The 26,099-nt window shown below is 51.7% G+C and overlaps 1 protein-coding gene across 6 annotated transcripts in view; it reads right to left on the minus strand.

Annotated features, from left to right (window-relative positions):
* MSI2 (musashi RNA binding protein 2) overlaps window positions 1-26,099 on the minus strand; it is a 389,285-nt gene that overhangs the window by 134,071 nt on the left and 229,115 nt on the right. For all 6 annotated transcript variants that reach the window (XM_082680135.1, XM_082680133.1, XM_082680134.1 and 3 more), the window contains exon 7: window positions 5,569-5,617. In XM_082680135.1, coding sequence (XP_082536261.1) covers window positions 5,569-5,617 — 49 coding nt within the window. The remainder of the gene's footprint in view (window positions 1-5,568; window positions 5,618-26,099) is intronic.

The raw sequence follows: 26,099 nt of genomic DNA on the forward strand, positions 1-26,099 counted from the left end.
TGTCCCCAGGTCTCTCCTCTGTACTCGCCAGAAACCACTCCCTCTCCAGCTGACCCTCACCAGGCCACCTGATAAGCTTCAAAGACATCCAGCTCATTTTCCACTGGGCCCCCAACCGCCCAGCTCTCCCCTGACGCGCCAGACTTGGAGGGACCTGGCTGTGCAGGCCCTGAGGTCAGAGGGAGGCAGCACATCTGAGGCTCCCCTGGAATGAGCTCTTAGGGGGCTCCCTACCCCCATGAGGAGGTGAGTGAGAGATGTATTTCAGCAACCAGCATCCCCGCCATCCACTGTCTCAAACAGGGCGGATACAGGGAGAGTCCTCCAGCCCCCTGGCTCTCAGCCAGCTTCCCCCCAACCGCCCACCAAAGAGCAAATCAGAAAGGATAGCACTTTGTTGCTTCTTCCCTCCCTGCCCACCTCCAGCCCCACTCTGGGATCAATACCTAATGCTGAATTCAAGATCTTATCTGAGTTCTGCAAGGGCAAAGCGACAAACTTTTCCTCAATGATTAAATCCTTTGATGATCGGTCCAATATTTTTCAGCCCACCTCTAAGAACGTTTAGAGAGCAAATGCAATGACTCTGAAAAGGCTGGAAAGCCACCATTCTCTCTGTCCTTGGGCACAAAGGGTCTCAGAGAAGGCCGCGAAATGAAGCAATGGGCGGGGCCAAGGAAGGCCCTAGCTTCTACCAGTAGCTCAGCTCCCCAGCTGGCTGTAGGAACCTGCTGTGCGGCTTTCCAAAACTCCACATGCCTTAGTTTCTCCGTCTGAAAAATGGAGGTACATTGTAGTCCGGCAAGAGGATAGGGGTGGAGAAGGACTAGTAATAAGGAGGTGCTCAAGTCCTTAAGATCACCGACTCTCCTGCTTTAAACCACTGCCTAGCCCCGTGCTCGCAGAGCGGCTAAGAACACAGGCTCGGGCTTGGACAGGGTGGGTTTACGTCTAAGTTCTGCTCGGACCAGTGTGCCACTCTGGGCAGCTCAGTTCATAAAGATTCCACAGTACATGCTAAGCACCTGGTATAGGGGTGCTCAGAAAGTGGCTGTTTCTACCAGGAGTGCTAACACAACCTGGTTAACACAGAACCCTGTACCACTATGGTGTGCACTCTGATGGGGCGGGGGGGTCAGACCCCCCTTCAGGAATGAAGGTCATCTTCCCCAGCCGCTGGGAGTGCTGCTGGATGACGGCCCCAGCTGTTGGTCCCCTCCAGGACTTCCCCGGTACAAGCCCAAGATGACACCTGCTTCCCAGGTGGGCTGCCTCCTATGATTGATCAACATACGGGGATAACTGGGGCAGCTGAAGGACCACCCTCTCTTCAAACTCCCCAGGGCATCGCAGGTCGTCACCTCCGTCTGCCCAGTCCCCGTGAAGAGCATCCCCAATGAACCTCCTGCAGACCCAGCCCCATCTCAGGGACCCCTACCGGAGACAACTGCTCCCCCTCCGCTAGTTAGAGAAAGGAAACAATCTGGAACCTACTTCCAGTTAAAAAGCTAAAAGCCAGAAGCATACTTTAGGTCCTGGAGCTCAGCGGTCCCAGTTCATGTATTTTCCAGAGGCAGAGCCTGAGGGGTTCAGAGAGCTTAGGAGAAGTGCCCCTGGCTAAAGGCAAAGGGGCAGCAGGAGCTGGAAGGCGGTCCCTCTAAGGACGAAGGTGGGAAGACTCCACACTTCTGTGAGAGTCAGAGGCTGAACGACCTTCCTGCTTCCAGGACGGAGGATGCACCTCCCTGGAGGGCTCACTGTCTGCCGGACTCTCCCCGGCTCTTTCCCACGGTGCTACCGAGGTCTGAGTGCAGATGTAAAGTGGGAAGAAACACAGGCTGGCGCTTCCGTGAACAGGAGCAGTGAACTGAGGGTCACCCTTGTGCCTACGGGACCAGCGGGGACAGGGCAGGAGGCGGCCACCGTGGGGCAGGAAGTGGAAAAGCTGCCCCGACCCCTGGCTCCTAATGGCAAGTGTGGCCTGACTCCCAGAAGGCCAGGCCCCGTGCCACGGAGTTTTCCCTGACAGCAGTGGTCGCGGCTCAGGGGCACACAGGTGGTTTTCAAAATCCCTGGGGCAGAGGACAAGTCACCGCCCAGGCTGCCCAACGGGGCTGGGTTAGAAGGTGACGGAAAGCACTAAGCAAGTGTGCCCTGACGACACGGAGGGGTTAATGGTCTGGGGCTCTTTAAGCAGAGAGCTGGCGGCAGTGCCAGCCAGAGAGGTGTCCTCAGCTCCTGCTCCAGCAGCACTTTCCTCTTGATAAGATGATGGAAAACAGGAAGCCGAGGAGGTGAAGGAAAGGTTGGGGCAGGTGGCTGCAGGAGGACTTCACTTTCCTGTGCTTATCTCCTGACCCCAAGTGCACATTCCATCAGGCCAGGGCTGTGAGGCCTGCCGGCTCCACATCTAGGATTTGTGCTTCTCTCGTGATATGTTCTTTCTTTAGAGAAAATTCTTTCCTCCCCTAATGCTCTGGATCGCTGAAGTGTTACCCCAGCTTCAGCACCCCGTCCAGAGAGAAACTCCCCCTCAGCTGTTTGGAGAGGCTGGAAAGCATGCATGGGCCAAAGCCCCCGCCGACACAGGTGGGACAGCGGGACCAGATTTCTCTACAGGAGCAAACGGGCAGCAGGTGTCAGGTCCTTCCCGTTGAAACCTCTGGGCACACGGTCCCTCCTGCCTTCTCTTCCCCGCCCCACCAGCATCAGGCCGGCCACAGGCTGCATCCATTCAGGCCGGCTTCCTGGATGGGCGGCCTGAGCTGTCACATACACCCCGTGCTCAGAAGGGCCCCACTCTTGGTTGAATGCTCTGCTGTCATCTTGAAATTCTGGATAGTTTTCGAATAAGAGGCCCTGCCTTTCATCTTGTTGTTGACTCCATGAATTATGTAAGGGGTCCTGCACTGACCACAGGAATCTTAAAGGCGGGCAGGGCAGAAGGATGGGGGGCAGGCCCTGCCTTGGCTGGGGGAGGGGGCAGCGCCGTGCACGCACCAGGGGCTCTGCCCGCCCTCCATCCCGCCGTCGCCACCGGGAGTCCTGACTTGGGGGAGTGAGCGACCACGTTCCTGAAGCTACTCTGAGTGCTGGGCCACAGGTGACCTCCCTTAGGCTCACAACAGGAAACACTTCCCTCACCCAGTCACAGAGGGACCCCCACCCCATCACTGTGCCCAGTGCCCTTGGAGAAGTGGAAGAGGCTTCAACCACAGCAGGAGGCATCTGCGTTAGAAACAGGGGAGAACTTTCCCTGGCGCCTCCTCTGCAGCGTGTCTGGGCCTGACGTCCTGAGTGTGAATCCAGCTCTGTCAGTTACCAGCCGAGTGACCTGACACGGAGGGTGAGCCGCCCCCTCAGGTCCCTCAGATGACGAACCCCTTTCCCGGCTCAGCTGAGAGGGTTCAGTGAGATGATCTGTCATCTCTCCCAACACAGGGCCTGACACAGAGCAAGAGATCAAAACTACCTTTTTCACTGATATTCAAAAAAGAATGATAACAATACTGCCTAGAAGCCGCTGAGGAATCTTCCAGGACTATGAATTCTAACACTGAACACCAGTTCCACGTTCAGAGGGACCTCGCCCACCCTGAAAATAAAAGGCCGAAAACACCCTTCTCAACAAACCTGCTGCACGTGGAGACAACAAAGAGCAGAATTTGAGGCGCAGTGTTTGAGAGTCCGCCTGCCGATGCAGGGGACATGGGTTCGTGCCCCAGTCCGGGAAGACCCCACATGCCGCGGAGCCGCTGGGCCCGTGAGCCATGGCCGCTGAGCCTGCGCGTCCGGAGCCTGTGCTCCACAACGGGAGAGGCCACAGCAGTGAGAGGCCCGCGTACCGCAAAAAAAAAAAAAAAAAAGCAGAATTTGAAATCAGCTGTCCTAGGTGTGAGTCCCTTCTCTGATCCTGGATGTAAGGCACCTCCTCTGAGATGTGGTTACCTCATCCACAAAATGGAGGTGATGGTAATAATAATAATACCTAACATTTATGCACAGTTGATGTGCTTGGCACTACGCTCTCCAAACAATCCTATAAGGAGGTACCCATATTATCTCCATTTTGCAGATGAATAAACTGAGGCATAAAGAACTTAAGTGATTTTCCCTCCGGGGGCTGCTGTGAAGATCAAGGTAGAAGATGCGTGTGGAAGCAGTGCTGGGAAAACCATAAAGATCGGCGCAATGCTGACGATGATCAAGGGTCGTCAAGAATCGCCCGTCACCGGCACCACCTTCCTCTCACTCCAGAGCGTTGCAGAAGCAAAGGCAATCATTCCACACCTGTAAGCTCTTCTTTTCTCTCCTTGTCTCCCCCTAACTCCTCATCCTCTACCCCATCCCCATCCCTTCCCCAACATATAACACCCCTGAGGCCCCAGTTTTCTATTTTCCCTTTTAAGGATGCTGTAGGTGGCTGCATGAGACGCTTGGTTCCCCAGGCACACTCAGGACAGCCCCTCCTTCTCCCACCCTTGGAAGCATCGCTCCCCACCCACTCCTTCCTCCCTTTCACTCAGCCTGCCTGCTCAGAACAGGGAGACATGCAGTCAGCACTGGGTAACTGCTTCTAATCACAGGGGACAGCAAGAATGTAAACAACACAAGAAACATCTAAATGCCATCCAAGTGGCAAGGAAACACTGATCGCTGGCCCCTTCTCTCTAGAACACTGCTTCCTGCCACCCCCCCTTCAGAAACTCTGTTCATTAATGCCCCGTGAATAGGAACCCCAGAAACCAGGAGCTTCCGGAGGACGGAACGCTAAACCATAACTTTTGATGCTGCTTCCTCTGGGGAGGATTTTCTAGAGTCATCCAATTTTCTGTTTAAAGGAATCATTTCAATGTGTTTGTGTTTTTTTTTGGAGGGTGGGGTGAGGTGGCAGAGGTCAGAGACCCCTTTGAGAATCTATTCAAAGCTAGAAAACCTCTCCCAAAAGAAACATAAAACATCCCGCGTGTCACTTCAGGGGTTCTTAGACCCCAAGATGAAACCCATTTTCCAAAACATGGACAGGACAGTAAGCACAGGAGAAAATACAAGGAAGTGCAGATGTCCTCCAAGCATCCAAGAGGCACAAAAGGGCATTCCAGGTCTGCACCCACTGTATACATCGAACATCGACTAAACCTAGGATGAGGCTTTTTTTTTTTGGGGGGGGGGCTCTTTAGATTGACAGTGTGCTTCTCAACGCCCCCCCCTCTTCAATGCAAATTGAGAACTCAACTGAGTAACTGCTGTGAATAATTTCCACTTAGTGCTGTGGTTCAGCAAGGACCAAGAAAGCAAGGATTGGAAAAGTGTATCAGAACACGTGTTGGGCGTGGCTGCATAATTAAATGACGGTTCCCAAGCCAAAAGGAAATGGTGTTTTAACTGTCCAGTATCAACCGTCCACACTACCGTGGCCCCTCTCTTAATAGAGATCCACAACACACGTCACCTCCACCTGCCTGATTTTGGAACAGTCACTGTATCTTTTGTCTGCAGGACGGGGGGTGAGAAGAGATGGAGGCAGGAGAGGATGAAGGGGCAACCTCCCCACACTGGGGTTCTTACCTCTGTGCCTGTTGGTCGTCTTATCAAACATCAGCATTGCATCCTCCACCTGCAAAACAAATACAAAATGGAGTCTCTGCTTTAGGAATTTTAACAAAATGCACAAAACCTTATATATTGGTGGTGGGGGGGTAGCAGTTTCCGTTACAGAAGTCACGTTGCTTGTTAAAACCTATTTGAGGGCTTCCCTGGTGGCGCAGTGGTTGAGAGTCCGCCTGCCGATGCAGGGGACGTGGGTTCGTGCCCCGGTCCGGGAAGATCCCACATGCCGCGGAGCGGCTGGGCCCGTGAGCCATGGCCACTGAGCCTGCGCGTCCGGAGCCTGTGCTCCGCAACGGGAGAGGCCACAACAGTGAGAGACCCGCGTACCGCAAAAAAAAAAAAAAAAAAAAAATCAAAGAGAGGAAAATACCAAAGGCACCCTCTGTCTCTCCTCCTAGTCCCTTCCTCTGTCCCCCCAGGCACCCTGCAACCCTTTTAGTCATTTCTGGAGAGTCAGGATCCACACTCAAGTCCCACACGGACCTCAAGAAACTCACACTTATGAAACCAGATTTGGCTTTGAATTCCACTCCTTTTACTTATGATCCAATCCTTTATTTGCTCCACAAAAGACACATCTTTAGTGCAGGTGCTGTCCTAAACCAATCAGCCATTCACTTGCAGACTGTACCTGGTTTGGCCAGGCGAGTAGCCTGGTCTCCTCATTCATTTTGTGCCCAAAGTTGGCAGTAAAAATACAATCCAACCACATGGCTGTGGGTGGACAGAACTGTTAGCCAGAGGGCTCCGTGCTTGGAGCAATTTCAACGTGCGTGTGTGCGTGTGTGCGCGGTGCGAAGGACCAAGCACTGTTCACTGGAGCTCAAAGGCTCGGAAAGGAGCTTGGGGGCCTGAGCTAAGCCAGCTGAGAAAAAGAACCATCGGCTATTCATTCCTCACTCCTCCCAGATGACAGTCTCCGATGGAAGGGAAGACACTGGGCAAAGCAATAAGACCAGGTTTAAAATGGTGCCTCCGGACAAGTCAAATCTATTTTTCTAGACACCCATCAAGTATAATGGGGAGAGCAACGCCAAGGCGAGAACGGAAGAAGGCGCAGGCAAGCCAGACACAAACCTCCAAGGGACTGGCCTAGCTTACACATCCCTTCTGGAGTCAGGGCCCCTGGTGTTGCTAAGCAACCGGGCCTGAGCAAGCAGGCTCCTGGGGCCTTCCCCTTCTGGTCCCCATCTCTGTAGTCAGTTACTGGGAGGGAAATGGCCTTGCACGGTGACTGTTCCTCCAGCAAGGAGCTGTCCTCTCTCTCCCAGGAACCAGGCTTAGGGGAGTAGGGGATGCTAGTTTGGAGAGGGGGTGCCTTCACCAGACCCCTTCCCGGCCAGGCAGGATTGATGAGTCCCCAAGGCACCTGCTGAGGCCAAACACACCATAGCCAGCTGCCTCCCGTGCACCCCTCAAGCGAAACCACCAGAAGATCAACCGGTTTGTTTCTACAAAGGGCCGTCACGTTTGAGCATATGGCATCGCAGACTCCGACCCGGGGCCTCGAGGAGGATTCCACTGCCTGGGGTGCGGGTGGGTGGTGGGCGAAGCCTGCTGGGTATCGTGCAGGTGAACATGACATCCGTTTCACACCCACTGCCATATTTTCTAAGATGTTTGCCAAGTCCTTATTTTGAGCTGAAAATGCCTAACAGTAAGAAAAACAGCCCCCCTTCTGTGTTGGCCATGTTTGGGTACTGAAACTCAGATCCCCTTAGGAGATAAATAGTTTGAATTAAGAAAAAGTATTTTCAACGCCCCTCCTTTCCATCGTGCGTAATTGGGTCCCTCTTCTCCTTCCTACTTCTGGATGTTTTCTGATGCTGCCCTGCTAATATTTGCTCCACCCTGATGAGTGAGGAGGAGGCTCTGTGTATGTTTTTTGGGGGCAACCATTGTCGTAAAGAATAGAGCTCTTGGGCTTCCCCGGTGGCGCAGTGGTTGAGAGTCTGCCTGCCGATGCAGGGGACACGGGTTCGTGCCCCGGTCCGGGAGGATCCCACATGCCGCGGAGCGGCTGGGCCCGTGAGCCGTGGCCGCTGAGCCTGCGCGTCTGGAGCCTGTGCTCCGCACCGGGAGAGGCCACAACAGTGAGAGGCCCGCGTATCGCAAAAAAAAAAAAAAAAAAGAATAGAGCTCTTTCCTCTATGGTCCAGTGTACAATGGACCTTACAAAGACCTCCTGAATAGATACAGCGTTGGAGCGCAAGAAAAATTCTATTAACACTTTACAAAATAGAACGTCTAAGAAGTAGCTAGAGAGGAAAGAGAAAGGGGATAAAAATCAATATGGGTAAGTCCCGGTGCTTGGGGGAAGAAAACTTTTCACGATCGCAAAACACTTATTAATTCAGAGAAGCCATCAATGCGATGGAAACCTGGCAGAACAGCAAGAGCTGAAACTGGAAGAATCCGAACATACAAAGACTGAATAGAATGAAAACCACGGCCTCACATACGGGGCTGTTTCTCACGGTTCTATGTGAATCAAACAGAAGAGGCTTGTGTGAGCCTCCATCGTAGGGATGCGAGGGATACGGGCAAGGCGGCTGGTACTCAGCCCCGGAGACAGCAAACTGGTAACTCTGCCCGTCTCTCTCTCTCTCACACACACAGACACACACAGACACACACAGACACACACACACAGACACACAGACACACAGACAGACACACACACACAGACACACACAGACACACACACAGACACACACACAGACACACACACACACACACACAGAGATTAGTTGGCTGTGCCGAGTTCAGCCTGCAGGCCAGGCCTCGTTCACGGAGCTAAAGAGTTAGGGGGCTGGACACAGGCGTTTCTCTGACTTCGGGGAGAAAACACCGCTAACCCTGGTGAAATGCTGCTTCAAAGGCGCTGGTATTTATTTTGTGTTGACAGTGCCCTCACCAGCCATACAGACTTCTTTGTACCAGAGGTGGGGGCCCACAGGCCTAGTGGTCCTGGGGGGTCTCTAGAGCGAGGGGGCAAGAAGGGGAGGAGGTGTCTGAACCTGAGCACACTTTGTCCCACGTCTTGGCACCTGCCCGGTCTGTCTGGGGAGAAGGAGCCTGTTCCAACCTTGAGATCTGCCTTCTAATAAAGTTAGGTATAAAAGTCAGGTGTAAAGGCAGGTATAAAACGCAGCCCTAGCATCCTCAGTAGTGTACCCCTGCAAACGACAAAGCAGGGCAAGTGACTTTAAGTGAGCTGGTTGGGGGTGCCCCCGTTGGTGTCCAACACCAGGAGGCCCTGAGCCTGTAATCCTGACTATTGCAAGGCTCAGAGTGCGTCGTGACCTCCTCAGAGGTGCCCCACGCACGCCCCGTGTCTGAGTCAGTAGTGGGAGCGACACTGTTAGCTTCCATGGCCCACGGGGGTTAGGCAGGGTGTCTCAAACCTCCTCCCTGTCAGAATCACTTGGAGCACTTGTTAAAACACAGATCCCTGGGCCTCAGCCCCAGGGTGTCTGATTCAGGAAGCAGCGTCTGCATTTCGAACAAGCTCCTGGGCGATGCTGATGCAGCTGCTGGCCTAAGGACCCTACTTCCCATGTGCTGCTCTGAGGGGCAGAAACAAGAACAAAAGCTAAAGACACTGGAGAGAGCTGCTTCTCCCTCTTTACATCCATTCAGTGCTCAATACATGAACCAAATTACTCTTCCAGGGGCAACCGAGACACGTCAGGGTGATGAACAGTTCTCCCCCGCCTTGTTCCCTGTCTCTCAGACACTTACACTCCAAGATCCTGAAAATGACAGCAGCAGAACCCATGACAGAAAAGATGACAAGAAGAGGGACTTCTCAGTGGCAACCAAGCTGTCCCTGCACCCAATGCAGGAAAAATTCAGATTCTAAAAGAGAAATTCAGATCCTACTAGGATGACAGAAACTTCCCTTCCAACAAACTCCAGCTAATGGCTACATCAGTCAGTCAGCTCAGTTGTGATTAGAAAATCTAATCAATTAACTTTACTTTTATGTGACATGTATTTATTAACTATGCACTACTTGCAAAGCATCAGCCTAAGTTCCAGATAAGAGGCGAATTATATAGGTCCATAGTATATGGATTGCCTTAATGACCCTATACCCCTTACCCTGTAATTTTGCAGTTCCTCTCAAGAAAGGCAGTCTACCTTCCCACCTTTATATCTGGACTTGACTTCTTATGGTCGATAAAAAAGGTGGAGAGAATGGTATGTCTGTTTTGGGCCCAGCCTCATGAGGGTCTGTGTGTTTCGCCTTGTTCTCTCTTGCACCTCTGCTGTCACCATGAGAAGGGCATGGCCAGGCTGGCCTGCTGGAGGATGAGAAACACGTGGAGCAGGGCCAAGTCCCCTCAGTTGCCCCAACTGAGGCCAGCCTAGATGGGCGAACAGCTGGTCAACCCCAAAGCATGCAAGTGAACCCCGCCAAGATCGGCAGAACCGCTCCCAGTGGACTTTCGACTGCAGACTCGTGAAATAAACAGCTATCATCTGCCGCTGAGGTTTTGTGGTTGTTTGTTACATGGCATTCTTGTGGAAACAGGTGACTCATACATGGTCCCTGCTCTCAAAAAAAAAAAAAAGCTTTTAGTCTATAAGCAGATGCACAGTCTCAAATAATACTAGACAGTGAAGAAAGGCAAGAAAATGGGTGGAAGGAGGTGAAAGGCGGAATGTCAGCTGAGTATTAAACGATCGATTCCACCTTCCTAGTGGAATACAGGTACTAGGATGTGAAGGGACCGTCTCTAAATTTCACCTCAGTAGCGAGGTTGGAGACTGAGATGCTGGAAGTGCCAAGAGAAATTGGCAACATGTTCCTCCCTAAATGAGCACCAGGAAAATCTGCAATCTTAGCACTCAAGTCAGTGGGTGATGCCTCTCTAATCCTAATTCATTTAATGAATGAGCGGACCCTCTTTATAACGAGTCTAAAGATTTACTGTGAGCCCGACCTTCTTGCTGGGTGATTGTAGAAGGAGGCAGAAGATGTGGACCATATCCAGAGGTGAGACCTTAGCCATCTCATGGCAGACAGTGTGGCACAAAGCATGGGCAGGATCCAGGTTCCAATCCCAGCTCCATGAGGAGCTCACTGAGGGGAAGTCACCTCTTTTCTTGGTCCTTAGTTTCTCATCGGTGAACGGAGGGAACTGTATGGGATGGTCACCTAGGATCCATCAGTAGAGATTCTGCCTAGAATGCTGAAACGGACCACAGAACCTGCTGGGACCCCATCCAGGAGCATCAAATTCACCACCGGTCCTTCACAAATTCTCTGTGACTGAGGATGTTCCAGAGCTTTGCTGTGGCTGGCCAACACACCCTCAGAAATGTCCTACCCCTCTTGGGATACAAATACACCCCCCACACACACCACAGGTATCAAGAACAAAGCAGGAAAATGCACTTCAAATGATCCTTAAATTATCTGGTCAGACACAAGGCGGGAGAGGAAAAGGAAAAGAAGAAACGCAGCTCTCCAAACTCCCCCAGAACAAATGCCTTTCAATTTCACTTCCTGCTCCCACTCAAATACTTAAAGCGTTAGTTTAAATAAACGCCCATAAATGTGATACCGTGACACTACAGTGCACAGGGTTGAACAGGCCTGCTGATGCTCTATAAACTCAAGGCACTAAAGTCATAAGAGTGGACTGAGTCTCGTATACGAGGCAGGACTGCCCAGAACAGAGAAGCCTGGGATCCCCACTGGAGACGGAGGCTGCCTTATTCCGGGGATTGTTTCTGCACATAGGACGGCACTGCTCTCCACTCCTCCAACCAGCCTGCACAAAAACAAACTCCGCTCCTGCCCTAGAGCTTGGTAAGGGCGTCTAGCTTATTGGAATGAAACTTCTCAGCATGCTTCAGCCTTGCAGAGGGTAAGGACAGTCTATCTTTAATCACTGCCCAAAAGGAAGAATGGAGGACAAAAGGGAACAGCCAGGAAAATCCCATTCGTTGAAATCTAGATCGGTAGTTTTCAACCTTGACTGCTCACCAGAACCACCTGAGAAACTTAAAAAAAACCCTGCTGCCAGGCCACACGCTGACCAGTGAAATCAGCGCTCAGGAGTGGGTCCCGGGGATACGGCAGAGGAGTGTTTAAAGCGCCCCCAGGGATTCCAGGGTACAGCCAAGGCTGAGAACCACGGATCTAAATGGCTAAATCCAGAGCTGAGCCTTAATCGCAATGTATGTGTGTGGACGGGCCCTAAATAAAAGGGGCTTTACCTGCACCTTCAGCTGCCCGAAGACTGGCTGTTTGTCCCCCGCCAGATCCGCAGACCCTTTGCCACAGGTGGCTTTTGGGGGCCTCTCCTCACCTTGTCTTGGTCTTAGGAAAAGAGAGCCAAAGTTCTGTTCTGGAAGGAGCTGAGAAGGGCCAAAAACTGAACCCAGGACTTGAAGAAACCTAAAGAAATCACTGGGTTTTTTTCGCGACCATCAATATTTTCACAGGTACTACTGCTTCGGTCCTCACGACAACCCCAGAAGACAGGGATTATTACAAATTCTCCGAGCCTCAGTTTCCTCCCTCGTGGTTCTGGAGATGGGGGGGACTGGGCCCCCAGGACTCAGCGGCTGGTCTTCTCAGTCCAAATCTCAGCTGGCCAGCCCTGCCTGCCTGCCGGGGCTCAGGTTCTGGTACACCTGGCTGCAGGCACCCGAGCCCCTCGGCGCCCATCTCTGTGCACTTACTCCTGGAAGGGCCGCAGCGACAGCGGCGCTGAGTGGTTTTGCAGCTGCTGCCACTAGGCGCTTCTTCCTTCATTCCAAGGCTCAAACATGTCTAGTTTGCACCCACCTGAAGGCTTGTCTATTTTAACTCACGTCCGTGCCTTAATTAAGTAACAAGACAGACAGTCTGCTTAGTTTCTCTTTTTTGGTTGTAAAATAGACATAAAATTTGCCGTTTTAACCACTTTTTGATAAACAATTCAGTGGCATTAAGTACATTTCCTCAACTCTTCATAGGAGGCTCCTAAGTCTAACTGTGGCCAGAATGTTCAGTCCGCAGTTGGCAAGACTCTTCTTTACTGGCCCTATTTTTTTACTCTTTTTTAATTCTTGTGGGGTCATTTCATTTTCCCATTTAACTTAAACAAAACAAAACAGAAACGCAAACCCTGGTGTTCATCAGAGAGCAGTTGTGAATTTATAAAATAGATACTTGCCAGAGGGTGTAGGATCAACTCCACTCTGAAGATTCAGATATTTTTACTTACATAAAGGCAGGCAAAACCTCCTACTCAGGGATGCTGATTCCACACGTAAATATCAGACTCTAGGCTATGAAATGTCTGTTCCCTCCGAAATAATGATTACTGTAATAGCTACCATTTACTGGAGCTTAATAGGCAATTTGCAAAAGCTCATTTAGTTATCATAATAGCTCTGAGGTAGCTATTATCACACCCATTATATAGGTAAGGAAATTGTGGCTCATTGCAATTAAGTGACTTGCCTAGGATCACACATGCAGCAAATGATGGAGCTGGGATTTAAAACCAGATGCATCCCTACATCTTTCTACTGGTCTCCCTTAACCGTGTTCTATTTTTTGAATGCCTAGGCCTCAGCGCAGCTCTGTTGTCTCCTGAGTGAACCAACAAACACTGCTTTAAAACTCTCCCAAAAAGTTAAGAGAGGTGATGAGGTAGCCAAGGAGATAGCCGTACATCACCTCCAGCAGGCTCAGGAGAGGAGGGAACGGTCAGAGAGGGAAGCAAAGAGAAAAGGGGGCTGAGGGGTCCGCTCTTTGGTCACTAAGCAAGCTGGTGGCAGGGCTGGAACTGGCAGAGGAGTCCCAGAACTCAGTCCAGGGCTCAGACCACCAGAGTCCGTGCTGCACACGAGCCCTAAGAATGCTGAGTGAGCACGCCCCCCGGAGTTGTTAGGAAGCCTTCAGGTGGTGGGTGGTGAGTGCCTGACACACAAGGCACTCTCATCATAACATTTATTGCAAGTCACTGCCCCAGCCCTGGCAATCCCCGCATGTGTGCACCTACACACACGCCCGTGCACACGTACACACACACCCCACGCAGTTAAGTGGGGGAACCGCACCCAACCCTGTGCAACTTCCCACTGCCAATGGGTCACATCCGGGGACAGCCACTAATGAAACCAGCACGTCCTTGGGGGAGCAGTCCCGGGGGGCACCATCTCAAAACCGAGCAAGGGAAGCAAGAGTCTGCCTGTACAGCCTCGGGTGGAGTTGGGGGCCCTGGCTGTGCGGGCAAAGCCCAGGCCCAGCGTTACCCCAGAGGGCGGGGCAGGAGGCTCTCTCTGGGGACACACCAGCCGGGATGAGACAGAAGGCTGCGAAGGAAGGGAGGCGGTGAGAAAGGGACACAGACAGAGGCCGGGCACAAGCTGCTGGAGGAGAAGCAGTTGGTTCCGACAGGCTTGACAGCTGTCACGTGGAAATGGCATCTGGCCTAACGGCCTCTCGTGCGAGGCGCCTTTGCGTGGCGGCTGCCGTGCTCTGGAAGTCCCCGGCCCGTGTGCAACACCGGCTGTGAGCGTGTGCGTGCATGCAGGCATGCGAGTGTGTGCTGTGGGTGGGCGAGGGGCAGGCCAGCTTCCCAATGTGCCTCTCCACTCCCCCCCACCCCGCCAGCCTCTCCCCATCAGGCTCCCCCTACCGCGAAAAAGGCCCAAACCCGCCAGCTCCGGAGGAGACAGGCAAATCATTAGTGGAGCACTGACGTGCCGTAACACTCTCTTGCATTCCCATTAAACAAATACTAAACTGCTAATTGCCAAAATAGATCTCCAAGACTCTGACCAGACAGGGGAAGGGTTTGTAATTACCAAGTGTGAAAATGCGCTGCCTGTAAAGAACCACCTCATCTGTCCTCATATGGGCTGATGTTGATGGGCATGAAATAAACATCAGGACCAAATGGAAAAATCATCCACATCTCCCGTGGCCAATGCGATCTCGAACGGTGACAAGCATAGCTGCAGCCATACGCCTGGGGAGGGACCGGGGTGGGGGGGGCAGGGGAGAACTGGAGTTTTGCAGGCTTGGAGAGTCTAGGTTCCCAGCCTGATTTCAGTCCCTCGGGCTATCTGCATTTTCTTGCAGCCTGGAGTATAGGGAGGGTAAACGGTGTGGCTTGATGACGCGATGGAGGGCTTGCCTGCACCTTGGACCCTCTGGGACAGGCCTGCAGGCACGTTCTATCCTGCCCCCTTTAACAGACTGGCTGACAAGGATGGAGAAGGAGGCAGAGGGAGAGTTTTGCCAAGGTGACACATTTATTCATTAACCCATGCTTATCCAGGCTCTCCTGTCTGGCCGACACAAAGAGTTGGCCGCAGAGCACGGATGAAGAGAATTTGGGTTTAAAATGACCTTTGGCCTTTCTGACACCCCCACGCCATGGTGCCTGCCGACCACTCCATCACTGGGACGGGAGGTAGATGGGTCTATCGGATTCCAAAGCCCCCCTCTCTCTCCTGGACTGCACCTGAGGAGGGGGAGGTGATCTGCCAGAGGTCATAGGAACGGTCCCCCTTTGCTCTCCACCAGCCTGTGATTCTGAGGGAGACAGCGGGGCTTGTAATGAATGCCTGGGGCCGAAGACGGAGGTTCCACTTATCTCGGAATCAATCCTCAGGAATTAGAGGTGACCCAGAGGTCACCTCTTCCCTTCCCACCTGGTACAGGAATCCCTTCTCCAAGGCTCCTTTGAACACTTTCTGGAGCTTCAAAGACTCAGAGCATCTCTGCCCCATCCCTCAGTCGAATTCAGGAGTAGCAGCACTTAGATGCCTGAAATAACAGCTTCCTCTGATCTGAAGCCCAGTTTTGGCACGCGGCAGAACCCTGCAAACTGCACGGCATCAGGCCTCTGAATCAGGGCACCAAGCACCACTCACCCCAAAACTTCTCAGTGGGGCTCAATGGCATCTCAGGAAGCTCTGCTCCTTCCCCTTTTGGCCATATGAGAGCCAATCTCCTGGGCGCCCTGGTCCCTAAGGTCACCCCCTGAAGTCCTGGGTCAAACACTCCATCAAACAGCAGCACGAGGAAGGAAGCTCTAAACGACAGACGATTTTTTAAAGGAATTCTACATTGTTACTTTTAAATTCCCAAAGTGTCTTCAAATAATGGCTCACAGAAATAGAATGCTGCCGAGAACAAAGTTCACTTGCGGCAACAGAGCCTAAAGGACTCAGTCACTCAGCAGAGTTACTTTTTGTTCAGATAAGATCATGAACATCTGAGCTGGAAAGGACCACAAAGATACGCGTCCAGGCCAGTCATTCTGCAGAGGAGCAAACTGGCTCTGAGAAATGCCGGGCAAACTGAGCCCTGGGGTCAAAGGAGCCTGCTGGGCTCTGATCAGAAGTCCTGGGTTCAAAGCCCTATCCCCCACGTCCACCTCCACACCATCAGGGGCAGGGCTTCTGGCGGCTGAGTCTCCTTGTGTGTAAAAGGGGCGATGATCGCCGCGAAGCTTCACCCCAGCCTTGGGAAGCAGAAAGTGATGACATCACACACAGGAAAGCACTCGGGTCAGTGGTAAATGACTGCCCCTTGCTATCCCCGGTACTTGGCACACACAGTTTCTTTTTTTTTTTTGCGGTACGCGGGCCTCTCACTCTTGTGGCCTCTTCCGTTGCGGAGCACAGGCTCCGGACGCGCAGGCTCAGCGGCCATGGCTCACGGGCCCAGCCGCTCCGCGGCATGTGGGATCCTCCCGGACCGGGGCACGAACCCGCGTACCCTGCATCGGAAGGCGGACTCTCAACCACTGCACCACCAGGGAAGCCCACACACAGTTTCTTGACGAGGATCTGAGGGCTGGATAACGGAGGAACGGACTTCACGTCTGTGACCGCCAAATTCCAATTTAGTGAACTCAGTGTGGATGAGCGAGGGTCACCCTCCTAAGGGTACCTTGCTGGGCTGTAATGAGTCGGATGCAAATAAACCATCTTTTAGAGAGCAAGGGGAATGGCAGAGCCAACCGTGGCGCATCCTACAGTAGAATATTCCTCGGAAAAAAAAGAAACAAACCACTGATGCTCAACGTGGATGGATCTCGAGGGAATTACGCTGACGTCTCAGTCTCAAAGGCCGTATGATTACATTTCCGTAACATTCTCAAAATGACAAAATTATAGTGACGGAGAAGAGATGAGTCATTGCCGGGGGTCAGGGGCGGGGGAAGGAACAAATCATTACATGAGGAATTTCTTTGTGGTGATGGCACACTTCTGCATCCCGACTGTGATCAGGGTCACTCGAACCTACACGTGATAAAATTTCAACGAACAGCGTGTGCGTGCGCGCGCGGACATACACACACACACAAAACCGATGATGTACCAGCATCCACTTCTTGGTTTTAACAGTGTGCTCTGGTTATGGGAGATATTATCATCGTGGGAAGCTTGGTGAAGGGTACACAAGAGTCCTTTGTACTGTTTTTACAACTTTTTGTGAGTCCTACACTATTAAAAAATAAACATTTAAAATAATAATTTTTAAAAACCACAAGGGGGCTCATTATATCAAGAAACTCAGTGGCAGATCAGTTTATAATGCAAGTAAGTATGCCCTAATTTCTCTTGCCTTGGATAGCGTGGGCAGGAATAAGGTACACCTATAGTAGAAAGAGCTGGCCCCTTACCTGTGTCCCCAGTTTGGCACTGGCCTTGACTACTCTGAATTAGTACTGTGTCACATAAGTATCTGTCTTGGTAGTCCCCACTGCCTCTGTCTCACCATCTACCCTGGTCCTCAGGAAACTTCATATACAGCTCTGCACCTGCTAAAGTAACTAATACAAAAATGACTGCACACAGTAAGTGCTTGCTGGTTGAGTTTCAGAAAGATTTTTGCAGGATAAAGAAAAAACAATTCAGATAGAGAAGAGCCTCAAATCCAGTGGTTTCCATTTTTTCAGCTATCAAGTCCCTCTCTTTTCATTTAGGTTTAGAAAACAGATCTTCTAACCTTTGAGATATTTCATACACAAAATTGTACTTATTACTACTTATGAGATTTGGAAATGTATTTATCAGCACTTGTCATAATCGTCAATTGGGGCTTTTGGCAGCATGGGGTGACCAGGGGCAGAGTGAGTTGGGTATTCTCCAAAAGCAAGCACACTTGACATTTTAGTTGGTCCTCATGCCGTCTGGGGTGGAGTAACCATAAGACCTGACAGGTTTTTTGATGTAATGAAGTCAACCCGAAGACCCACACGCCTTCTCTTGACCCCGAGGTTGGACCCCTCTGGCCTGCTCAGAGGTCTGGCCTGATCTCTGAGTCAACATCTGACCGTGACTCAGATCTTTGCAAATGAGTATTGACAGAATAACCAACCTCCCACTTAATCCCCAAGCCACACAACTCCCTGAAGGGGAAAATAGAAAGGAGAGGGGAAAAGCCTCACTACCCTTAAAAAAAAAAAAAAAAAAGGACCCATTCAAGCTGCTTCAAGACCCAACAAGCAGATTTTTCTCTCATTTATTTCTACATCAACACTCTGAAGGATAAAGATCTTTCTCATTTCAAGAGCTGTCAATTCGCTTTAGTGCCATGTTTTTCATCTGTCTGAGGTAAAGAGGAATTACAAAGCGGGCAAGTGAAATAATGCACCGCCATCTAACATATTTTGGCAATTCAATTTGGGACCAGGGTAAGAGGAAATTAAAGACGGACGACAGGCCACACGGCACACCTGTGTTGTACCCCGAGGCCCACCCCGCCCGCCCTGCATTTGCGAACTCTATGATGTGATGAAGCCTTCAGCTCTTTGCTGAAAACTGTACTAGGTGCTGTACCCTAATTCTTCAGATCATTTATACATGTTGCACAGCGCATACAATATTTTGCTTTCTGAAGCAGAAAAACCTCTTAGCTGCTGGTAAACTGTCAGGTGCTGTTACTTTAAATACCCCTGTGAAATAGCACAGAAGCCGGCAGCGTGTTCCTGGATTTACTACCCTTCCCTTCTCTGTGTAAATTAACAGAGACAAATGCTTGCCACATGCCAAACTGTGAGAAGTCCTCACCCCATCAAGCCTAAGGGTTCCATTACCATGGAACTTAATAAGTAAAAGCCAGCCTTAATCTCCTCCTCTCATGGCCTCCTCTGCCAATGACGATGCCCCATGAAGACTGTTGGCTAATTCATTTACATTTCTTTTTGCTTTTAATTAAATTGCTCCTCAACTGCTCAGATCTGTAATTTCTCCCTCTTTAGCTCCAGGGCTGGGGATTTCTGAGAGAATGACAGAAATTTCCAGGGCCAAGATGTCTCAGAAGACTTCAGGTGCTGCGTGGCACTCAGGAACCTGCCCTTGACCATCAACAGTTGGACTACAAGGAACTGGCCACAGGCTATGAGAGCCCAGGGGGTCAGGCTCCTTTGAGATACTAGAGTTAAGGGATCCTCACCACCACCAATTTGAAATCAAATGGTAAATGTGAGAAGGGACCCGCGGTACTGTCTTTAGCCAAATCCCATCAGCCTGTGGACACCGTCGGAATCCAGCTAGGTTTATAAAAGGCCTCATGGTTCTTCTGCCAGTGATGCATGTGTCTACAAGCAGTGTTTAGTGGGGCACCTGGACCTGGGTCCCAGCTCGGCAGTGGTGACGAGCAGGAAAGACCAGTAACTCTGGAGGCAAACTCCCTGGTCTCCGATTCTGGCTCTACCACTCACTAGCTGTGTGACCTTGGGCAGGTGACTCAACTTTGCTGTGCCTCTGTTACTTCGCCTCTCAGTTGGTACCCACCTCACAGTGCTGTTACGAACATTAAGAGAAGTTAACTCGTGGGCAGCATTCTGGCACACAAGGAGAACTAAATGGCCGTCGTCCATTATTATCACTGCCTCAGTGAGCTGGTCAGGAGAGACGTCTAACATTGTTCATTGTACCTGAGGCCTTCCCTATTTCAACCGATGCTGATGCCAAGTGAAATTAAAACTAGAGGACAGGTTGGCTTTACCTGACCAAGCAGGACCAAGGATGAAACAACCTCCCTGGGCTGGTCACTTTCTCAAACATCTGTCCAGCTCTCCCTGCCACAGGCGGGGTGGCTATGCCCTGCCGTGAGGGTTCAGAAGCATGGAAAACCGGCCAAGACAGAGAAACAGGCAGGCGTGTGCGAGCACGAGACAGCTCCTGCTACCTGCTGCCAAGCCTTAACCAAGCAATGCTCTTCTGCTTCTAAGTTCTGTGCTAAAGAAATGAACTCACTGAGGTCACTCACCCTCTGGATCTGAGTCTGAAGCCCAAGGCTAGTCACAATCCCTGTATGCCATCCTGCACCTGAAGAGATGCTTTAGCCAGATGCCAACAGGTTACAAGCCTTTCAGAGGCCTAGGCTTCCATCCTAGGCCAGTTATGGCCCTAGCAAGTGGGCAACCCCTCACTTAGAAAGAAATGAGTTTGTCAGAGGCAAACTACTACCTTTAGAATTCATTCATTCATTGTTCATATTCATTCAATCAACACATATTTACTAAGCGGACCATAAAAGGCACAATGATTTTAAAATGAGGAAGACTTTTGACTCCTGGGGGTCCAGGGGCAGAGACAATCACTGCGTGGTATGTGAGGAGAGCTCTAAGAGAGACGCAGCCCCCTGCAGGGCACGTACAGACATCTGTAGTCTTTAATCATTCACTCCTGCCCTCCAGGGCTCTGAAAACTCAGAGTGAAAACTCACTCACTTGGCCAGAGGAGACAGACAGTTTGTCATGGAAACGGCAGGACTGCATTCCAGGCAAAGAGGCTCCATGGGCCGGGCACTAGAGCAGCAGGTCTGGGGAGACATCTAAGCCAAGGGAGCAGGGCAGCGGAATCGGTGAGAGCCTGGGCCGCGTGAGACACGGAGAGGCTGGGCCTCCACCTGTGCTTTCCTGAAAGGAACCGGAGGGCAGAGTAACATCGGAGGGCCTACCCTCAGGCTTGGCTGAAACCAACCTCCCCCAATGGATTGGGAGGAGATCCCAGAGTGCTGGCTAGGGCTGAGGGGTCAGGGGCTTAAACCTCTGCCGCCCACGGTTACAGGGCGGGTCAGAGGCATAGCTGGGGGCTAGCGGACTGCATCAGCTCCGGGAAACGGCAGCGCCACGACCGTGAGAACGAGGCAGAAAGGAACCTCCCTCCTCGAGGCACACCAGATCCAAGGAGCATCCCTCGTGGAGCAATGACATCGTTCTGAGCCGACAGGCCTGGAGCCCCACGGCCTGGAACTCGAGGAGCCCCATCTCAGGGCAGCAGGAAGGAGAGAGCGAGTCCAGCTCAACGAGCCTTCCCCGTTTCTGTGCGGGCAGCGGCGGGGAAAGGGGGAAGGGGTGTGAACTCAATATATTTGAGTGAGGGGTTACTGCTCTGCCTTGCATTGTATTCACTTCCTGTTCTGAGCTTGTTAACTCCCATTCCTTGCTCCACGGATCAGCACCCCATTGTCTGCATGACTGGGTGTGCTCCCACTGGGGGGTAAGTTCCCTGAGAGCGGGGCCTGCGTCTTCTCCACCTTCCAGATCATCCTGTCTGCCGGATGAGTGGCGGGCACACGTCCACCGCACCTGCGGGTGAGTGAGATGTTGAGAGGCAGAAGCGGGATGAGAGGGGACCCAGGGGCTTTGAACTGACTGCTCCTAATTCCAGTTTATGTGCTGAGAGCTAAAGGCAGAGAAAAAGGCAACGTGCCATAAACCTTTTTTTTTGCGGTACGCGGGCCTCTCACTGATGTGGCCTCTCCCGTCGCGGAGCACAGGCTCCGGACGCACAGGCTCCGCGGCCATGGCTCATGGGCCCAGCCGCTCCGCGGCATGTGGGATCTTCCCGGACCGGGGCACGAACCCGCATCCCCTGCATCGGCAGGCGGACTCTCAACCGCTGTGCCACCAGGGAAGCCCCATAAACCTATATTTTTAAAGTTATTTGCAGATGCGTGTACCTGCCCCAGCCAGCTCGAGCAGCTTCAGAGCTTGTGTGACTTCTAAAACTAAGAATCTGGTGGGGAGCTCAGTATTATTGAGGACGCCACACCAGTGGAGCCAGGGCTTATTAGCATCTTGCTAATCAGGGTAGGAAAGAATGGGAGGGCTGTGTGGGGGTGGAGACACCATTCCCAACATCCTCCCCAGGCCTCCTCATCAGAAAGGCCCCAGGAGCTGGGGTATCCTCCCCACCCAGGACCAGCTCCCAAAGAGGCCTACAGAAAACCCTAGCACCCGAGAGGCTGCAGCTTCCACTGAATGAGACAGAGGAAGGGGAAGAGAGAGAAGCCGCCAGGGACAGAGCAGCAGTACGACAGCCCAATTTAATAATGAATGGACAATCCAGAAAGAGAAAGACAGACACCATATGATATCACTTATATGTGGCATCTAAAATATGACACAAATGAACCTATCTACGAAACAGAAACAGACTCACAGACACAGAGAACAGACTTGTGGTCGCTGAGGCAGGGTGGCGTGCAGGCAGGGGAGGGAAGGATTGGGAGTTTGGGATGAGCAGATGCAAACTATTATATATAGAATGGATACCAACAAGGTCCTACTGCACAGCACAGGGAACTACATTCAATATCCTGTGATAAACCATAATGGAAAAGGATATAAAAAAAGAATGTATATATACGTATAACTGAATCACTTTGCTGTACAGCAGAAATGAACACAACATTGTAAATCAACCCTACTTCAAAAACAACCAATCAGTGGACAATTAGCAAACACACGGCAGGCCCAACACAGGTCACCAAGGCACCGCTCCTGCCTCCCATGGCCCGGGTGGAGAGGCGAACTGAAACAGACATGTACAACCAAAGGACAAAAACAGCAGTTTATCACAGCAGAAAGAGTTGCAGGAACAGAGGGATGCAGAAATTACCGTTCAACCAAATCTTCAAGCACCGTTTCCCAGCAGAAGATGGAATGAAGCCAGGTCTTGAAGGATGGGAAAGTTTAGAAAAACCAGAGAAGACCTTGGGAAAGTGTTCACATTGTTGGGGGCAGGGGGCGGGGGGGGCGGTGCTGAGTTAATATTGGCGGGACTTCATTTGGTTGGGAATGCCTCGGGTCTGGAGTTAAAGGAGCAAAAGAAAGCAGGGCATCCCTGGAGCTTCCCGGCTTCCCCGCGTCACATCCACGTCCGTGACGCCACATTCTTGCCTCCGTGAGCGGGATAACGCCGGGATGAATGCTCCTGCAGAATCTCTCCCTCACTCCTCCTTTCCACGTGAGAGAAAAATATTTAAGAGAAATACTCTCTAGACAGCTGAAATTTCTCCCTCGCTGGCCCGATTTAGTTATTTATCAGAACGCTTCAGCGAGGTTATTTTCAGACTTCCACGTGAAATAGTAGTACTGAGCACTTCCAATTCATCTCCCCAGCAGTCTTCAAATGTCAGCTCATTAATCCTCAACCCCCTCGAGAAGCAGCGCTTTGCCCCATCTCTCCGACTGGGAAGACAGAGGCAGGGCTGCGCTGGGATCCCTGTCGACCTCCGCGATGAGTGATGCCTGTCTGACGCAGGCATACTCTCACCTGGAGCCCGGGTGCCGTGAAGACCACGCTGCGCTGAGGACTCAGCACTAAAGGGCCAGGTGCAGGCCGCCTCTCCCAGGACACCCGCTGCCATCAACAGTACCCCCATCTCCTGAGTTCTATCTCCCCCGCATCCCTGACCCGGTGCCGCTGGGCTCATCAGCGTACCTGTTGAGCTGCACTCTTAGTTCCCATGTCACGTCAGTCCCACACGTCTGATACCTGATACCATTTAGAACTAAAGCATCACTGTCCGGGACAAAATACAGGCTTCAGAGAAGGCCTTCTAAAAGGGGACTTAGGTCACGAGGTGTGGCTTTTCTCCTCTCCCTGAAGGAAATACCCGTGGACTTCTCTGCAGCCGGCATCAAACCTCCCAAGCCCCACTGAGGACCCCAACCATTAGCCCTCAGATGGACTGTGTGTACCATCATTTCAAAAGGAGGTTTACGGTTCCTGTCATTTGAGTCTTCACTTTATTAGTCATTCATGTAGCAAATGGATTGATTTTCCTAGGAGCAGAACGAGGAAGAATGGGCTGTCAGTGTGGATACCTCAATTTCTGTGTACCACGGGGCCGGAAGTCTGAGAAGTCCACACAGGTGAGGGCAGCAGACGAAGAGGCAGTTGGCCATAGCGTGTGGTCCAGGGGGCGGAATGCAGAACTGCATGCCCAGCCCACCAGGGTCGCCCTTCCTGAGCTGCCCACAGGGGAGGGAGTGGAGAGGATGCGCTCGGGGTGGCTTTTCCTCTTTCCTGGCCCCTGGTGCTCCCCAATACAGCCCCCGCTAACCTGCAGCAGGAGTTGCAAAAGGACAATTTCTGCTGATCTCAATGCCCCATGCCAGATCTTCACTAACCCATAATGACCCTGGCCCTGCATCTCTCATCAGCTGGCTTGGTCTGATGTCTAACGCGCAACAAAGATTAAATCAAATGCAATCTCCACCTTGTTGCTTGATAAACAAACACACCAGGATGGACACCAACATGGTCACTGTCCCCTTCAAAGAACTTACCACGAAAAGCCCTGCTTTTACTCATGAACACTTCAAATATATTTCTGAGATTTGGGGGGTCACGGTGGGTAGGGATTTCCCAAGTCATGCAAGACAACTAGTCTTATTATTTTATAGTCCTGCTGCGTTCCAATCCCAAAACAGCCTAATCAATCTTGGCCACAAGTTATTTGGAGCTGAGGCTGGTGATGGTTTCCAAAAATCACATCCACTTTCAAAGGCCAAAGATTTATCACCAGTGAGGATATTCAGAAGAAAATGCCACAGAGTCTGAATATGAGTTCACAGTGAAAGCTTTGAAAATGCTCAGAGCAAAGGCGAGATCTTTGGAATAAGTACACAGACTCCCACTTTGAAGAGGACACATTGCATTTGTAGGAAAAAGCACTGGTCTTCATGCTTCTAGTCATTGTAGGGGGAGAGGGAGTGGGGGTAAATATAGACAGAGTGAGACAGAAACTGACAGAGACGGACACAAAGAGAGAAACAGAGACAGGAGACAGAGAGAGAGACTGAGAAAGGACAATTCATCATAAAAGAATCTTGGGGATGCGGACTTCCCTGGTGTTGCAGTGAATAAGAATCGGCCTGCCAACGCAAGGGACACGGGTTCGATCCCTGGCCCGGAAAGATCCCACATGCCGCGAAGCAAGTAAACCCGTGCTCCACAACTACTGAGCCTGTGCTCTAGAGCCCGTGAGCCACAACTACTGAGCCCACGTGCCACAACTACTGAAGCCCACGCGCCTAGAGCCCGTGCTCGCAACAAAGAGAAGCCACCACAATGAGAAGCCCGCGCACCGCAACAAAGAGTAGCCCCGGCTCGCCACAACTAGAGAAAGCCCGTGCGCGCAGCAACGAAGACCCAACACAGCCCAAAATAAATTAGAAAAATAAAAAAAAAAGAATCTTGGGGAGTGAAATAAAAGGAAGAGAAATAAGAAGGATTCTTCATAGCCTAATACCAAATGAATTACGGATTCAACTGTAAGAAAACATTTGCCATCTCAATGCACAACAACATCAGCGTCCTCAGGATGTGTTTCCCGCACCAGGAGGTTGTGAGTCTGGGCTGGACCCACACTTGCTTGAAAATCACTCTACAGGCCACCCCCTCCCCCCACTCCAACACACACCATTTCCGTGCATTCCGAGCTGTCAGAAATCTGCCTTCCCGCCCAGCCGCCCAAGCTAACCCTCGTGTACTGTAACCTGTGCACGGAGGAGGGCATTGGAAGGTTTTCCCTCAGCAGGCGTGACGGTCAAGCTCCAGCTTTGCTCAACTGAAATACAACAGGCTGGACACATCCAGATGTTCAAACAGCTCGATAAAGCCTGGGGGAGGTCCTAGGACCACAAGGCCTCCTCCTGTGGGCAACCTTCTCCCCTCCCCCAACTCCAGGCTCCTACTACAAAGGGCTGCTCCTTGGGGACAGCGCAGTGACCACGCACACCCCAGGGGTGGTGGCATTGCAGAACCACAGGGAGAGGCCGCGGGCAACTACAGAAGCAGCGTTGATCTGCTCCTGAGACATCTACAAAATGAAAGAGGCCACCAGCCAGGTGTATCACATCTCTGTGCATACAAATATACCATGGACAATTACAGACTTCTCACATCTACCAAATGAGCCTTAATAACCGCAGATTTTCCCCAAGTCCTCCGGATGCACCACCCATCACCAGGGAGACAAGTCGGGGGCCTGAGAAACACCTTTCAGAAGGTGGGAACTGGGGCTCGGGACGCAGCTACCTGGCCTGTCAGGGTCTCACTTGGGACAGACCCAGGTGGGGACGTATCAAAAAAAAGCATCCAACCTTCCCTGGCTGCAGTGATATCTGCGGTTCGCCACTGTCCTTTTGTAAATGCCTGCTGGGTACATGTGAAGATAAGACGAGTATTACATTATGATGCTTCCTCATGCA

The sequence above is a fragment of the Grampus griseus genome (genome assembly GCF_964374135.1).
Source record: "Grampus griseus genome assembly, chromosome: 20".
NCBI lineage: Eukaryota > Metazoa > Chordata > Mammalia > Artiodactyla > Delphinidae > Grampus > Grampus griseus.